This window comes from Melozone crissalis, unplaced genomic scaffold (assembly GCF_028551555.1).
Source record: "Melozone crissalis strain CALT ecotype California unplaced genomic scaffold, PUWL_Pcris_2 ptg000013l_1, whole genome shotgun sequence".
NCBI lineage: Eukaryota > Metazoa > Chordata > Aves > Passeriformes > Passerellidae > Melozone > Melozone crissalis.
In genome coordinates, this window is record NW_026535791.1 from 62,512,501 (window position 1) to 62,529,343 (window position 16,843).

A 16,843-nucleotide genomic window follows, 5' to 3' on the forward strand; every position below is an offset into this window, starting at 1 on the left:
TAAATAGTCCCCTTTCTAACCAACCTGGTGGGAAAAGTCAATATCCCATCAGCAAAGGAGGTAAACACATCAGGAGCTGTGTCCTCTCTCATCTTCCCCTGCTCTGTATTACTACAGTTCTTTAAATCTCTTCTCCCCAGTCATCAGATGCACTTGTGTCATTCAAATGCATGGTGCTGCACACACAGTCCTGCCTGCCTCTCCTCCCGGAGCTCCCAGCTCCCATTCTCTTATAATTGAAACTTAAAATTGGCCTCATTACTTCAACGAGGCCCCTCATATTTCTCCTTTTTTTTTTTTTTTTCAGTCCATCCTTTCCTGCCTGCCTCTACAAGGGTAATTGCATCTAAGAAATGTTTGAAGCATACTGTCAGAACGGTTATTGTGTATAATTGGAGTTTAGATTTAATGTTGGGGGGAGCTGGGAGCTCTGTTAGTGGGATGGCTGGAGCCCTGAAGCCTGAATTGGAGCTGTACATGGGTCTGTATTTCTGTTCCCTACTTTTCAGCCCTGGTGTATTGTTTGCCTCAGTGTTCTAATGATTAATGTGCCTTCCTGCTCTGTTCACATGTGCCAGCTGTTCACATTGATGTATTTTACCTTGGACCCTCCTGAGCTCCAGGAAGCTTCAAACTATTTTGGCCTAGTTTTGAAGTACAAGGATGGAATTTTCCACAGTTCCTTGATATGAAGAGCGTGGTTTGGCTAATGAGAGCAGTTGCAAGTGAACCCACACTGTATCATTAATCTTGAAAATACATAAAAAAGTGAGAGCTCAGTTTGTGGCAAAGTGGGATTGGTGTTTTTATGGATCTGGTTAAGACAATTTTCAAGGTTTGTTTAATTTAACCCTATACCTAAATACTTTCAGAATCGTTAAATGTGTTTATGCCATAATGACTTCAATGAGCAGATTCACATAAGCAAGCTTTTGTTGTATTGGAGTTGCAGTTTAAGGAAAATCCAATTCTGCTAATAGACTTTAAGTCACTACTGTCTGTGTAACAGTAAAAATGTGGTATCATCAACAAGGCATCTTCCTCTGTTTGCTTACTGCCCAGACACAATACATAACTCCTTTACAACAATGCATGAAAGGTGCTTATCAAAGTGCTTTTAATCAATGTATTCACTTACTCAGGCATTGTTAATTTAAGTTTTTAATTTAATTTTTAAAGAGTTGATAGCTTCATGCAAAGCAGTTAACTTCAGTGGAACTTTGTGAATAACATGGAAAACCTAAGCAGGTGGCAATTTCTCAGTAAAACATTGCTGTTTGTATTATATCCAGAGCTAGTCTGCTGAGCTCATACTACAACATCTGAGGTTCTGCAGAAATATTTGTAAATCCTCAGGGAGAAGAACTTCACAAACCTCAAAACTGTGATAGCTTTTTCTGTCACCATGCCTCCCATCCCTGCCATCTCCTCATGTAGCAGTCCTTGGCTGCTGAGGTGAAGTTGTCTGAAGGGACACCTTCATCTCAGTCACATCACACACAGAGGTGTGACTTGTCACAAAAATGAGACATTTCACCCCTTGTACATATAGACTCAGAAAACCAGAATGTCCCTCTCCCCAAAAACCTTTTCTTAAATAAACTCCACTGTTTTTAGAGACAACTGGTTTTTCATCTTAACTTGTGCTGTAGACTAAAAGCTGTTTGAGAGGGGATGGAGATTCCTCTGTTAGGTGTTCAAAGGAGCAGGAGGGCTGTGAAGGTGTCAGGGGGAAGTGAGGCAAAGCTAATGAGACATAGAAAGGATGTTGTTGGTGGCTTTACCCTGCACCTCAGTGGCTTCAAATCTTGACCTGCAAGTACCTGTGCTGTGCTGTCCTGGTGCTGCTGGGTGTGGAGTCCCTCCAGTCTGAAAGCAGGGAAGCTGCCTGGGAGGACACCTTGTTCTGCAGTCTGTGTGCTCTCCAGTGTTCAAGGTGTAACTGCAGGAAAAGGCTTGGGTAGGAGCCTTTGGGTAGGAGCTGGTGTTCCTGGAGTGTGGAGTTGGTTGGAAAGTAGGAGCAGAACAGATTGCCAGATCTGCATCCGCTTGGCATTGCTGTATAATGGAGTAGTGGAATATTTTGCTCTTTTAGTCTTTGTTCACAGCTTTTATAAAAGAAAAGCTGGACAGTCACCCAGAGAAAATTCCTTGGGTGTGTTTTTTTTAATGGCAGAAAATTTTATAAAAAACCCAACAGAAATAGAACACCTTGGTCTTTGCTGCTGAAATATGTACAGGCTCATGCACATGACTTTGCACACATATAAAGGTACAGGTGAGTAAATGCATGTCCCCACACATCTCTTATCAAGCATTTGGGAGCCTCTTCATTCATGTATCTGGTGAACCTGACATCTCCTGGTTGAGATACTGGGCATCTTCTCTCCATTTTAGGGTAAAATAGCATGGAATTCTCGTTGTTTGTGCTACTTCCTTTTCCTTCCAGTGCCTCCCTAGTGCTGAGGATCACAATTCCTGTCCTGCACACAACGTGCATTTCAGAGCTCACAATACTGGTGATAAGTGTGTCCCAGGCTGTGCCAGTGCCAGTATTAACAGCAGGGATGAGGGACATGAATTGGACATGAATTGTGATCTCTTTCACTTCTGAAGCCACCCTGGAGCAGAATCCCTCCCTGCTTCCAACCCCTGGGGACTCTGGATAGTTCTCACTAGTGAGGGCACATGCCCCTTTTACATGGGATCCTTTCAGACCCAGCCCAACTATTGCTTACTTTCTCTGCTGTGACTTAGTGAACCCCCATTTCACTCCAGCTGCATCACAAAACTGAACTAGGAGTGGCTCTTTCCAGTTTTCCCACTGCTCCTGTGCTGGTGGGGCTGAGGGAGCTTCAGCCTTGGTTCCATGGCCAGGGTTCACCATGGCCCCTCACCAGCTCCTGCAGGAAAGGCTGGGAATGCAGCAGAACGTGGGAGAGCTTGCCACAAATGTGCTCTTTGCTATCTACAACATTCACCTCGTTTTAAAATACCTTGATTCACAGTCTAATGAATGCAAAAATCCTGTCTTTTTGTGGTCATTTAATCCCTCTTTGTGTTTGGGTTTTTCATCTTTGTTTTTCTAGAGTATTTGAAGAAGAAGCAACTCAGGAGGGAAGTCTCTGAGGCCTACAAAAGACTGAAGAGCACCGTAGACAAATGCCTGGCCATGAGTGGCTACTCAGAAGTGAACCTTGGCAAACTCTTCACCGTCAGTATAGGAAGATAGATCTGTGGGAGAGCCCAGGAATGAAAGACAGTGACTGATTAAAAATGGAGGGAGGCCAGTCCCTTGTTGATCAGTAATGATCTCTTCAGCAATACTCTATTTCAGTATGTACAATGATGTTTTAATAATCTTGTCTCTTTGGAGGAGGAAAAATGGGAGATGAAAACAGGATGTATGATTCTTATGGATATGAAGTATTCAAGGTGTTTTTATCTTCCTTTTTTTCCCTCATTGAGAAACCAGAGTTATTAAAATATGGAGTAGTTGATTTTTGCAATATTTTTTGTTGTGTATTTAGACCTATGAGGGAAAAGGGGGTGGGGGAATTGCTGCTTTAATTGGATAATTCCCAGTGAGAGTTGCTGGAATGTAAGTGATCCTAGACTTTGCTCCAGGGTATTTACTAGAGGTGCTCTCAGGAAGAGAGGTTAGTAGAGGTCTCAGTAGGAGCACTAATGTTTTGCCTTTTCACGGTTTATCTTCTTCCTGATCATAAACATACCAATTAAAAACAATACTAAGCCTAAATGCATTTAAATGTCCTATTACCTTCTGAACAGAGGTAGGGACGCTTTACTTTGAAATTCATTAAAGAACGACTGAAACCTGGAGGTGCTAAAAATAGGGACCATCTTTTTATTAGGAGTCTTTCCAAGCATCTTTAAGCATAGCATTTTGCCACGTTGACAATTTCTGTGTGGATGTAAAGACATGCACATGAACAAAACCCATTTCACTCATGCAGAGGATATAAATGTGTTTCATTTCAAAGTATTTGAAAGTAAGCAATCGATAGAGAAAAATATTTTTGGGATGGCATTGTAACCAATAACAGGGGAATGGAAAGCAGCAAATCATAGTTACTGTTCTGTAATAATTACTGTGTTGGAGATTTTACAGTTTTTACAAACAAATTGTATTTTTCATTTACTTCTAATAAAACGACAAGCAGATATGACAAGAGAATAAATTTGGGTACATGCTTTTGTACACAAAATATTGTACTCTGTTCGCTGTTTAGTTTGCAATGTGATATATTAATGTAAGGTTATAAAAATTGCCTTTAAATCTTAAACAGTGTAAAATGTAAAGTTTTTTCACACTTGAAGGAAAAAAAAATAAAGTTTTCTAGTAAAAGAGAATTTGATTCTATGATCTGATGGTTGAAAATATGAATGCTAGGTCATATTGCTCTGGACCTCTCCTGGTCTTACAGAATTGCTTTTGTGTCTGTTTTTAGGATGAACAGCCATTAACAAAGGGAGTTTGAAGAAGAAGTAAGAGCATCAGCATGAACATGTTGGGCACTGTAGGGATTCATGTATCTGATTGTGTTCAGAGTATTTTATGACATTCAGTTGTCCCCAGAGTGGCATTTGGGAGAAGCTGTGTGTCAGTATGGGTAGTGTCAGTTTGAATATGCCTAAATACACAGTCATGTTCCTAGCAACTTTTGGAACTAAACCCTTTCATTTCTGCTCACATGGAATCACTACAGTGGGAAATGGAATCTGTGCAGCCTCTGGTGTTGTGCAGGTGTTGTCCCACCCTGGTGAGCTATTGATCGTTCCCAATATGTTTAGTTGGGTTAATTTTGTAAAACAGACTTTATTTGGAGTCTGTCTTGGAAAGAAGGTGTTGCTGCCGAGATGCCGTACTGAAGTTGCTGAACTTCAAAAGATCCTGGTTTCTTGTAGTTCCATGCAGAGATTTTTAGATTTTTTGTGTCCAGCTCAATTAGGATTATGAAGATATTACTGATATATACTGATTCTACTGGGTAGAATGCCTTAGGAAAGTGAAAAGTGTGACCTTCTCCTCCAGACATTAGGTATACAAATAAAATGGATAGATATGGCGTAACCTGACCCTGTGGCACTTGTATGTATCTGTATAATTACAGCTGAAGAGCCTGTTAATTTGCAAGTTTAGGGATGTTTAGATTAAATGAGAGTGTTGTGGAATGACTGTGTAGGGTGCAGCAGCACAGAGTGGCCCTGCCAGGGGCTGTTCCCCCACGCTCCGAGGCGCAGGAGCCGTGAGTGGCACAGCCCCGGAGCCCCCGGCAGCCACACTGGGGGGGTGAGGATGGCAAATGAGGGCTTTTACCCCGAATGGAGGCTTTTTTTGATTCCTCTCAGCAAAGCTGGCCAGATCAGAGCTGAAGTCTTGGCAAGGAGTAAAAACCGGATTTTTTTTTTCCCCCTCCCCTCTCCCTCTCTAATCAGCTCTGGGCACAGTGCCTCGTCTTGGCCCCTCGGAAAGGCTGGGAAACGCAAAATCATCTTTATAGCATTTAATATTAAATGGAGCTGGTAAACGCCGCGCTGTAAATAATTTGGGAAAAGTGAAGTTCAGAGGTTTGCATTCTGAGGCTGCTCTGGCCTGAATCGCCTTCCCTTCCTTTTCCTCCTCACATCCCCCTCCCCCACGCCGTGCTGTTAAAATGAAGGTTTGTGTTTATTTGTATTTATTTGCAGTTGGGGAAGAGGAGTGTTGATATATGGAGCCGGTGGCCAGGTTTCGCTGATGACATATGCGATATGAAAAAGAATTCCCATCCGCAAACACGGCTGCTGCTGTGCCAAAATCCCTCTTTTCGCCGCCAAAGGCAGTTTTCTAAGGCCGGAGCGGAGCACATCTTCCCCTTCGAATCCATCCCCGTCTTCTGCAGGGCACCTTAAATGTGCCTTAATTGAATAGTTCTCCCGCACCCTCCTTATAGCAGTTTAATAGATTAACTCATCTGTGCCAGCTTCAAATTTCAGATTAAAATTCCTTCATCCCGAAGGCAGCATTATCAGGTTGTTGGAGGCTGTTTTCAAACCTTGGTTTTGAATAGCAGCGGCTCTGCATTAATTTAACCACTAAGCTAATAAGTAGGTTTCGTTTTGTTATGCTAAGCTTTATTGCTTTTCTTTTGATCCGAATGGTGTTGTTGAGCAAAGCAGCAGACAAGGCATTCTTTGATGAGGGAATTAGCGCTCTATTCTTCCTCTATTATTCATAGCACAGTGGAATATGTAAGTACCTGAGGGTGTCAAAGGAGAGCAGGCTCTATTGCAAAGTGTTCGCCTTGTTTCTCTCAATAGCTGACTATGAGATGATAAACCGCTTAATACACTGCACTAATTGGATGAGAGCAAAAAGAGATGGGAATTAAGGCACGGCGAAAGGAGAAAGTGCTACCAGCCTTCATTCACTCTTTCACCACTTTAACAGCACCAAAGGAGGCACAAGCTTTCTATAAGCAGACTAGGGGTTTTGTGCGGAGATAAAATGAACCTGTTAGTGGATTCAGGTAATACACTAATTATTGCACAGTATAAATACCACTACTGGTTTTATAACACGGAGGTAAACTTCTTTTGAGAAGGTTATAGGATTGCTTGGCAGCAGTATAGATCCTAATAAGGGACCAGAGTAATAACCCCCTGGATTAACAAAATTGCTGCTTGCAGAAGTATGATTCGGGCTTTTACGAAGATTTCAGCAGAATGAATAAAAATGACTGAATGACATTTCTTAATGCCTAATGGCTTGATAATGATTCCCTTTTCTTTGAGGCAAAAATGTATATTTCAGGCTGCACGTTAATAACGTCCAAGGAACAAGCCTTATTTTTCCCATAAATTTTTTTTGCGCGCCTATGGTGGGTTTTAGAACTCAAAAATACGGCCGGGGGCGGGCGGGGTAGGGGGGTGTGGGATGTGAAATGCCGTGAGTGGAGGGGAGAGCTGCGGGGAAGGGTCGCGGGGGCTCCCACGCGCGGTGCTGGCACCTCCCGGAGCCGCCGGCGGGGCCGGGCCCCTCTCGGGCTGCCCTCGGGCTCCTCTCCGGGCCCGGCCCGCCGCTGTGAGCGCTGCCGGGATTGGACCAAAGCACCCAAAAAAAGAGCCCCACACCCCGGCTCTCCGGCGGCCCGTCGGGCTTGGCCGGGGGGATCAGGCGTCATCGCGGCCGGGGGGAAGGACGGCGAGGAGCAGCCGGGGCTGCCCGCATCCCGGCCCCTGCTCCGGGGAAGGGGCAGGCGGGACCGCTGCGCCCAAAAAAAAAAAAAAAAAAGACAAGAAAAAACAACAACAATATAAAAAAAAAAGAGGAGTAAGAAAACCACCCGGGGAGTAATAAAGGAAGAGGGAAGAAAGAAAGTTCACCTCTAGGAGAACGAAGGGGCAGGCGCGGAGAAACTTTTGTAACCCCAAAGGCGCGGGGGCGGCCAAGCGCTCCCCAAAATTCCAGATTTTCTCCCCCACTCCCGCCTTTCGGCAGCGGCTGTCCCGTGCCCGCCCGGGCAGCGTGGGGCGGCTCCCCGCGGGTGGCACCGCTGCCGCCAAGGGACGGCCCCGAGCCCGCGGGGGGACACGCCACGGTGCCCGCGGCACAGCGCGGCCAGGCCCGGCCCTGGGTGCCCCGCGCCCCGCGATCCGCTCGCAAACGGGGCTGCGGCACCTCCCGCCCGGCCCCGGCACTCCCGGCCGAGCCACCCGCGCCCGCCCCGGCCCGGCCCGCGGGGGGACCCCGGCGCTGCGGCTGGCGGAGCTCGGCCCCGGCCCCGCAGCCCCCGCAAGGACAGCAGGGCTTTCTGCTTCTCTTTTGATGACTTTTTTTTTTTCTTTTTTTGTTAAACATATATTTTTGTTTATTTTCTGAACGTGGCACTTCTCCACCGGATAGCAAGGAAAAGTGTTAACAATAACGACATTACACGAAAAAGTACTGTACCATCGCCTCTTGAGGGTTTCAGAAACCTCTACAGTTAATAAGTTAAATAAAGAGTTTGTACATAAATATTTGTCTAGGAACCCTATTATATCTACAACACAGTAAGAATCTACAGAATGACAAACTTTTACAACACTACACTGAGTGCAATTGTTTTATAACTTTTCAAATATACAAAGCTCTGTTCTTTTTTTTTATAACAATGGTATGTACAGAATTAATAATCACAGTTTAGTGACTTAAACAGTCCATATTCTAGCAGTGTATTTCGCTTTGGTTTGATATAAAAACCTTGGTTGGTGTAGTGATAAAGAATATAACAAGAAAAAGATATACCCTTTCCCCTAAGTGCACTGGTTATCTTACAGCATCAAATTTACTTTCAGTTTGCACTGTCAGCATCCTTTGTTAGCATATGCAGCTCGTTGCAACATGTAAAATAGTTCTCCAGCGCTTCTAACTGACCAACTTAACATCCTAGGATGCTATTTTAAGAAGATGTGGGTAGCTTTCCCCCCCTCTCTTAGCTTCTCTATTGTTTTTTGTTTCACTTTCTTAATTACAATTCTATTTCTTTCTTTTTTTTCTTGCCAGATAAACAGAAGGAAAAATATTTAGTGTACGAAAGGCTAATATATAGTAACTTTTATTAGGGTTTTTTTCTTTTTTTTTTCTTTTTTTTTTTTTTACTTTTTTCCCCCTTATGTTCATAGAGGAAATGGACACGTCGTACATTTAAGAAATGTACCAGCCAAGGAGTTACTCATTCAGGAGGTTTTAAGTGTCGTTTCACTCGTGTGAGGGATGATGCGAGAGGCATTCACTTTCCCCAAGTTCCTAACTTGAGGACCTACTACAGTCTCAGCTGCTGGTCCTCTTATTTTTAAAAAATCATCATTATTTTTCCCCCCGTTTGGTCTTGCTTCATGCTGTCTGAGGTGACCTTTATTGATTCGCGTATTTACTCTCCTCTTCTCCCCCTCTTTTTTTCTCTCTCCCCTAAAAAAAACCCTATCCCGCAGCCCGCGGCCGGCAGCCGTGCCTTAGCACACCTCTTTCCCCGTGCTGTTCCCGGGGAGGATGTTGAGCTGGGTGAGCTGGGCGGCGTGCTCCTTGGCCTTCAGCCGCAGGGCGGCGATGCTGGACGCCCGCCGGTCGGCGGCGGCACTGGCCGGGTCCCCCAGCCCCGCCGAGCCCACCGCGCCCTCGGCGGCCGGCGCCGGCTGCCGCAGCAGCGCCGCGGCGCTGGAGGCGCTGCCCAGGGGGGACATGGTGGAAAAGAGCCTGCAAGGGAAGCACACACGGCCGTCACCGCCGCGCCGGGAGCGCCGGCCCCGCTCGCCTCCTCCCCACCGAGCGCGGACGCGAAGGGACAGAGACCCGCTGCAAATACCCGACGGCGGGCAGGCTAAAGATTTTTGGGGGAAAAAAAAAAATTTAAAAAAGGAGGAAAAGTCGCTGAGCCTGGTCCTCCCCGACTGCCAGTCAGGGCGGCAGTGGGCAGTGGCTGGGGATGCGCAGGGGAAGCCCCCGGTCCCGGGCAGGCAGCGCTCGCTCCCCCCGTTCGCCGAGCAGCGCCGCCGGGGCCGCCCGGCGCTGCCCGCACCTCCCGCGGGAGCTCGTCCGGACGCGAACCTGTGGAAGCCGCTCAGCCCCACTCATGCCCGCGGCTAAAAATCCGTCCGTGACGGTCCCCCCGCGGCCGGAGCGGCTCACGGCACCCGGGATGCCGCGGCTCCTGTTCATCCCGACTGGCCAAATAGCGGCAACCTCCGCCCCGAGCAAAGCAGAGGGCACGGGGGCACGAAGGGAAACCCACGCAAGGGTTTAACTCTGAGGGGGAGCGCGGCTTTCCGCGGGCCGCTCCCGCGGGGCCCTGCCCCGGCCTGGCCGCCCCCACGGGGAACCCGCGGCCGCGCGGGGGGCGGGCGGGGGAGCCGCCCCCGCCCAATGAGCGGCCGCGGCGGAAGCACGTGACCCGCGCGGCGCCCAATGGGCGCCGGCTGCGAGGCGCTCCAAGTTCGAACGGCGGGGCGGCCGCGCGCGGCGGGTCCCGTGTGGGGCCGCGCTCAGCCCGGCGCCCCCGCCTCAGGACAGCGCGGTGCCGGTGCGCGGGGAGGGGCGGGCGGTACCTGCCGAAGGCGGGGCTGATGAAGGCGGGGTGGCGGAACACGGCCGCGCCCAGGAAGGTGCCGAGGCCGAGCGGGGTCCCGCCGGGGGGCAGCGCCGCGGAGCCGGGGGGCGGCGGCGGTAGGCTGGGGAAGGCGGCGGCCGCGGCGGCGGCGGCGGTCCAGGCGGAGTCTAGAGCTGGGTGATGAGGAGGGAAAGGACTAGCATCAAGGTATGGACTGAGGGGGTGAGTTGCTGACAGGGGACCAGGGAAAGGCAAACCTGGGGGGTGTGTCTGAGCCCCAGCCTTTTCCCTCTTCCGCCACTTAGCCCTACGGTTCTGGAACCATACCTGAAAGCCAAAAGAAAAACCGGTTTTAATACGCCTGCACGCGCCCTCGGAGCGGCGAGCCCCGCAGGAGCCCCGCACCGGCCCGACGGCCACCGCTCCTCCGCCGCCCCCGGAGCGGGATCGCCCCAAGGGCCCACGTGTGCCGGTGCCGCGCCGAGCCTCGGGCCGGGCCGACCCACGCCGGGGCCGAGCCGCGGCTCCCGGTGCCAGCCCCGGCCCCGCGGCGGGCCCCGGCTCCCGGAGGGGCGCAGCAGCTCCGCACCCCGCACACCTGGGCGGCAGGCCGGCGGTGCGGGCAGACAGCGGAGCGGGAGGCGGCTCCCGATGCGCTGGAGCAGCGGCAGTACGAATTCCCAAGGGGACTACGCGGGAATCATTCCGCACTCACACCCACACCGCGACTTTTTTTTTTTTTTTTTTTTTTTTCGTTAAAGGGCATATTTACAAATTATATGGTTTGGAGATCGTAGACTTTTTTTTTCCCCTTCAGATTTAATAAGAGGAAAAAAAATCGTAATTTCGGTGACATCGGAAACGAAGAAATAATTTGTGAGGCAACCAAAGCAACAAATATAGACTTCAAGGCTGCCCTTTTAAAATCTATTTTATGAAATTTAGTTAGGATGCCATGGCACTGCCGTCCTTTCTTTTACCCCTCCCACAAAGCAAAAATCGTGAAATAAAGCTGCTTAAAGCAGGAGAAAGGTAGAGGAAAATAAACCATATTTCAAAGGAAAATAAAACATTCCGTTAATAACCAAATGTGGGGCCATCACACGCACCTACAGACAGAGACTTTGAGAGAGAGACGCTTGTAAATCTTTTGGGACAGGTGTGGGCAGAGTTTTTCCTGTTATGCTGGGCTTTGTAAGCTCAGTATGAGTCCCTTCTTTCCCGGAAGGCAGAAAGGCAGCAGCGCTGCGAGTCTCCCTGCAGTTGTTCAGCGGGAATTGATCTCCACGCACGCCTCTCCGGGCACCCACGACGAAGAGGCATTGTGCTCGTGAGGAAGGCAACAGCCTGGCACGGAGGGAGCGTCTCTCCTCCCCGCTAAAACTCAATTAGCAAGCTGTCCTCACTACAATTCCCCCTTATTGAATTAATAAGTCTGAGTAGACCCAAAGGTAAACGAAGGGACTCTCATAATTCATATTCACTTAATTACATCTTCTGCCATGAATAGAGGAGAAAGAAAGGGGGTGTCTTTCTGTTAAAAAAGTTATTTAACTTTCCCACGACTTGTTCCCCTGAGCTGAAAATACTGATTTGCTGTCACATCTCTGTTTGACAATGGAGAAATGTGTCAACAGAAAGGAGGGGACAAATCTCATCATTAGCCCCTCTAATGCAAGAAGCTGTTGTGTATTAAATGAGCCATATGGAATTTATTATGCTTTATCAGCGCCCGATTTTAACTGTAAAGTGATTTGCTCAGCTTCAAACCCAGAGACATCTGTTTTCTGTTGGCAATCAGGGCATCCCAATGTTTATCGTCTCTTTGGTTATGAGACCCGGGTTGGGAAATGCACTCTGGTATGGGGCGGCAAACACCTTTAATAGCATTGCACTCACTCACTATTAGATCAATGCAGGCTTATTGCTATCAAAAATGGGAAATCAAATAGCATTAGCCAGCTCCTTGTGCAGGCGGAGAGGAAATCAAACAACATTTCGCCTTCAAATGGCCCTGTTTGTTCTAGCACTAAGTGGGCTTTTATGAAGCCCGATTGGAGATTTGATGGCAGCCAAATACCCGACTTGCGGCCGAGCGGGTTTCTAACAGCCGAACCGGGAGCCCTGAGTTTAACCACACGGGGATCCACCAGCCGATGGCTCGGCCCTGGCGGGGCCAGGCCACCCTTCCCCGGGCGCCGCCGGTCCCGGTCCCGCCGCTGGCACTCACCTGCACTCGGGCTTCTGTCAGATCGAGCCTCATGGCCAGCTCCTCCCTGGGGGAGACACAGACGCCGCCGTCAGCCCGGGGCACCTCCAATCGCCCGCGCCCGAAATCGCGGTGCCCGAGGCTGGCGGGGCCGGGCCGCGGGCGGACTGCGCCTATTGCCGCCCTCGGCCCGGCTCCGGCCGCCGAGCCGGGCGCCTCTTGGGACTGACTCTAGGGTTTGGCATTCCCTCCCCGCCGCTCCCCAAACTCGGCCACTTCCAGCCGCAGCTGCCGTGTAGGGGATGGCAGCCGGGAAGCTCCACACGGAGGTTCACATTGCCACAATTACGGTAAATCGGAAAACACTAAGGCACTGGAAAATGGCTCATCAGCTCCGTGTCCCAGAGAGGAGCATTCCCAGCGTAACTGGGACCCTGCCGCGGCCGGAGTCCCGCGCCCTCAGGGCGTGAAAAGCCCTGGAGCAAAACCCAAAGCCGCAAAAAAGCACCAACGAAAAAACTGCGGTACGTCCATACACAGCCCGGGCAGCCGCTCCCGGGGCCGGGCCAGGCGGCGCCCCGAGGTGAGCGCCGCGGGCGATGCGCGGCTCCAAGATCCACGCAAAAAAAAAAATGTCCCCGTGAACACTCCTGTTCCAACGCTGCCCCGAACCCCAACCCCCGGGCAAAACAAACGAGAAACCAGGAGGGTCTTTGGGATCGAAAAATGCGACTCTGGGGACTCGATCCCCCTCTAGCCTTAAGGCGGGAGTGGGGAGCTGCAATTTTCGGTCAGCGCGAGGAGAGGGCTGGCGGCTCTGCCTCTCTCCCTGCCTGCGCTTCCCGCGGGGGAGCCGCTGGCCAGACCCGCCACCACCGAGCTCTCATTTTCAACGGGAAAACGTCCCCGACAGTGTGAACAGAGCCGGGCTGGGCCCCCCTGGGCTCCTTGGGGGCAACTCCGGGCACCAAGAGGCCCCGACGTGCCGGGCCGGTATTTTTAGGCAGCGGCGCTTTGATCTCTGCCGCTGCCGGGGCTTCCCCGGGCCGGGCTCCAGCCCACGAGCAGCGCGAAACCGATCCCGGAGCGCCGCGGTGAGAGGAGGGGTGGGCAGCGGTAAAAATAGCGCCCGGCGGCGGCGGCCTTGAGGCGGGCCTGCCCGGGCTCTGCCGGCCCCGGGTCCCCCCTGAACCCGGCCCCGTTCCCCGTCTCCTCCAGCCCGGGGGTGCCCGAGGCAGGATTCACCGCCGGGGCCGGGGGTACAGCGCACTGCAGCCTGTCCCGTCCCCCCGGGGCTCGCTCGCTCCGCGCTCGGCCGGGGCCCCGGCGCCGGTACCTGGTGAAGACGTCGGGGTAGTGGGTTTTCTGGAAGGCCCTCTCCAGCTCCTCCAGCTGGTAGCTAGTGAAGGTGGTACGATAGCGGCGCTGCTTCCTCTTGAGCAGCCCCTCCTCGGAGTCGCTGCCGGCCGAGAGGCAGACGCTCTCCTCACCGTCCTTGCCCTCGCCGTCCTCGGGGTGCAGCAGCAGCTCCTCCTTGGGGGACAGATCCCCGCCCTCCGCCCCGGGGGCCGCGGTGGCGCCCCGGCGGGCATCCTTCAGCAGCCCCCCGCCGTCCTCGCCCAGCAGCTCCTCCTCCTCATCGTCCTCCAGCTCCTCTTCCTCCTCGTCCTCGTCCTCCTCCAGCATCTCTTCGTCCTCTTCCTCCTCTTCCTCCTCCGCGGCCGGCGCGGCAGGGCCCGGCCGTTCCTCGACGTGTGCGCCGGGGCTGCCCAGCTCGTCCCGGGCGGGCGGCGGCGCCACGAAGGGCGCGTTTTCACGGTAGCTTTTGCTGCGGCTGATGCTGACCTGGGGCGCCTGGCTGATCTTCAGCGTGTCCCACGGGGCGGCAGCGGGCACGGGGCCCGCGCCCCCCTCCGGTCGCCCCTCCGTCCGGTCCCCCCGCGGCCCCGCCGCCCGCGGCGGCAGCAGCCGGCCCCCGCCCGGCCCGTAAAGCCGGCGCAGTTTGGGGGGAAGGTGCAGCTCGGCCGGCTCGAAGGGGGGACTGGCCTTAGGGGACCCTGAGCCATGAAAGTGGCGTAGACGGCCGCAGCAGTCGGACGGAGCGGGCAGGCGTGGCGGGGAGAAGGGTGCGGAGGAAAGAAAGAAAGAAAGGGAGAAAGAAAGACACGGTCAGTAGGATCTGCGCGAATAGAGCCCAGGGCGAGAGTCCAGCCCCTCAGCCATCCTTCGTACACCATTTCCCACCTCCTACCCCGTCCCTCAGGCCGCCCCCGGCCCGCGCCGCTGCTCCCAGCCTGGGAAGAAATTCCTCCCGGCCGCTGAGCCCAGGACAGGCTGCGGGGGCTCTGGCAGCCCCGGGCCTGCGCCGGCACATTTCCGACAGCGGTCAGTGCCGGACCACATCCCACATGGCGGGGCAGCGCTGGTCCCGCTGCGCCCGCCCGGCGGCCCGGGAGTCCTCCGCTGGCTTTTTTTTTTTTTGTTTTGTTCCCCCCTCCTATAATCTTCCCCCCCGTCCCCAAGTGTAGTTTTGGTTTTGTAGGAAAGAATCCCGCCCGGCAGTGTACGCCGGGAAAAGCGGGAGCAAGGCCGCCCATAGGAGCTGCCCATCCGGGCTCCCCGCGGCTCCGGAGGGGGCTGCTCCCAACTTGGGCCGGGGGCGGCGGCTGCCGGCGGCCCGTTATCACTGCCCCGGCTGCTGCCGGGCGCAGCCCCAGCTCGCTGGCCGAAACCCGTTACAGGTTTTAATGCGAACGGGCCAGGCTTTCCCCCGACACGGATCGCATCTCGCACCGATTTATTTCGGCTTTAAAAATTACACCCATATCGAAAGCAAGAGCAGCCTAAAGCGCCGGTACCCGACTCCCAGGGAAAGAATTGTGACGAATTCCGGGCACGGCTCTGGCCGCGCTTCCTGGCAGCATAGCAGCCACTAACGAGCACGGTAACGGGATAACAGCGACCGCAGCTCCGAGGCGGCGCCCGGCCGTGCGGTGCGGGCGGGGAGCGCGGCCGGAGCCGAGCCGCAGGCTGTGCGGGGAATGGGGGACACACAGCCGGGCCTGCCCGATCCGGGGAAAAGGGACGGGACGAGCGGGATGGGACGGCGGGGCTTACCTTGCGCGGCCTTGTCAGTGTCAGGACGGGCGGCGATGGCGGGCAGGGTGGGCGCGGTACCGAGCAGCCGCACCTTGCAGGGGCTCCGCCGGCCGAGGATGCTGTCGATGCAGTAGGAGGACAGCAAAGTTGGCGATTTACTTTTGCACTCGGGGCGCTCGGCGCAGCTCTCCTCCGGGTAGGGGCCGCTCATGGCGGCGGCAGCGGGGCCGAGCCGTGGGGCCGGGGCGGGAGCGGCGGCGCGGACGCCCCCGCGGCGCTGCCCGGTGCCGCCGGGACGCCCGTCACGGGGGGAGTGAGCGGCGGCCGCGGCGCTCTTGAGTCCCCTCGGCTCCACGTGCGGGCAGCCGCCCCCTGATTGGCTCCCGCCGGAGGCCGGGCGGCCGCCGACAGACGGCGCCCGGCAAAGCCCGGCTCGGACCGCCCCGGATCGGCGCCCGCCCGAGTCGCCGCGCTGCCCCCGGCCCCGCCCCGCCCCTCCCGCCGCGCTCCGCCCCCGCTCCGTGGGGGCGGCAGCCGACGGGGACCCGCTCGGGGGAGCCGTCGGGGGCGTCCGGGATGGGCGGCGGCGGAGTTCCCGCGGCACGCCTTGCTCCGTCCCCACCCCCCCGCCCCGACGGCGGCTTGTTCCCCGCCCGACCCCTCCTTAGCCCCCGGCAATTCCCGGGCGGGATGGCGTGGGCGGCGCCGGGGGATCCGCGCCGCGTTTTCCCGCGGGCAGCTCCGTCTGGACGCGGTGCTGCGCGGGGCCGCGCGCTCGCCCTGTTTGAAACGCCGCGTCCGCGCCCGGCGCTCTCCGCGGCAGCGGCCGGGACCGACCGGCGGAGTGCGGGAGCCGGGAACAGTTTCCCCCCGGCACGGCAGGGCAGGTCGCGCAGCCCGGTGCGGTGCTGTCCGGCAGCCCCCTGCCTCCCCTGACAGCCTCCGCCTTTCTCCGCACACATATCTCCCCTCCGCCGGCGCTTTCCACGCCGCTTCGGGACCGGAAAACCTCTGACCATTTTTTATGCTCCCTCCTTTCCCTTCCCTGTTGGGCGGTCACAAGTTCAGGCTCCCTGTCCGGTCAGTTAGGGCTCAGTTTTGACGGGCACGGTACAGCTCTGCCCGTCCCCTCTCATGTGTGCGCTTCTACTCTCGGACTCCCGCAAGCACAAACACGTCGGAGAAACTGCTCCCGGTCACCACAAATAACCCGTCCTCTCGTTCGGGTGATGCCCAATCCCGAGCACCGAAGCGGAGACTGCCCAATTTTCCCTGTTCATGCTACAACTGCCGTGCAGAACTGACTTCTCCTAATTAACCAGAGATAATTAAGAGAAAAAAATAAGAGAGTGCGTGCTTGTGTCCGTGCTGGCGTGGGCTCAACGCCGCTCTGGCTGTGCCCACGCCCGAGGGCGCACACGCACACACTTCCAAGCCCTAAAGG

The 16,843-nt window shown here is 54.3% G+C and overlaps 2 protein-coding genes across 2 annotated transcripts in view; one reads left to right on the forward strand and one right to left on the reverse strand.

Moving 5' to 3' along the window:
• POLA1 (DNA polymerase alpha 1, catalytic subunit) overlaps nt 1–6,896 on the forward strand; it is a 187,236-nt gene extending 180,340 nt beyond the window's left edge. The window contains 2 exon segments of the mRNA XM_054271899.1: nt 3,090–3,226; nt 3,228–6,896. Coding sequence (XP_054127874.1) covers nt 3,090–3,226; nt 3,228–3,266 — 176 coding nt within the window. The 3' untranslated portion in view covers nt 3,267–6,896.
• Nucleotides 6,897–7,885: 989 nt separating this feature from the next.
• On the reverse strand, nt 7,886–15,644 carry ARX (aristaless related homeobox). The gene is made up of 5 exons (XM_054271636.1): nt 15,418–15,644; nt 13,637–14,357; nt 12,322–12,367; nt 10,090–10,418; nt 7,886–9,241 (listed from the first exon to the last, which is right to left on the reverse strand). Exons 1-5 carry the CDS (start codon nt 15,608–15,610, stop codon nt 9,001–9,003), a joined length of 1,530 nt encoding a protein of 509 aa, XP_054127611.1. The 5' UTR covers nt 15,611–15,644; the 3' UTR covers nt 7,886–9,000.
• Nucleotides 15,645–16,843: the final 1,199 nt, after the last annotated feature.

Coding starts and splice junctions, on each gene's coding strand:
- ARX (XM_054271636.1), bottom strand. CDS start 15,610: ATGAGCGGCCCCTACCCGGAGGAGAGCTGCGCCGAGCGCCCCGAGTGC. Junction 14,358..15,417: donor CACTGACAAGGCCGCGCAAG/GTAAGCCCCGCC, acceptor TTCATGGCTCAG/GGTCCCCTAAGGCCAGTCCC. Junction 12,368..13,636: donor TACCCCGACGTCTTCACCAG/GTACCGGCGCCG, acceptor TGTCTCCCCCAG/GGAGGAGCTGGCCATGAGGC.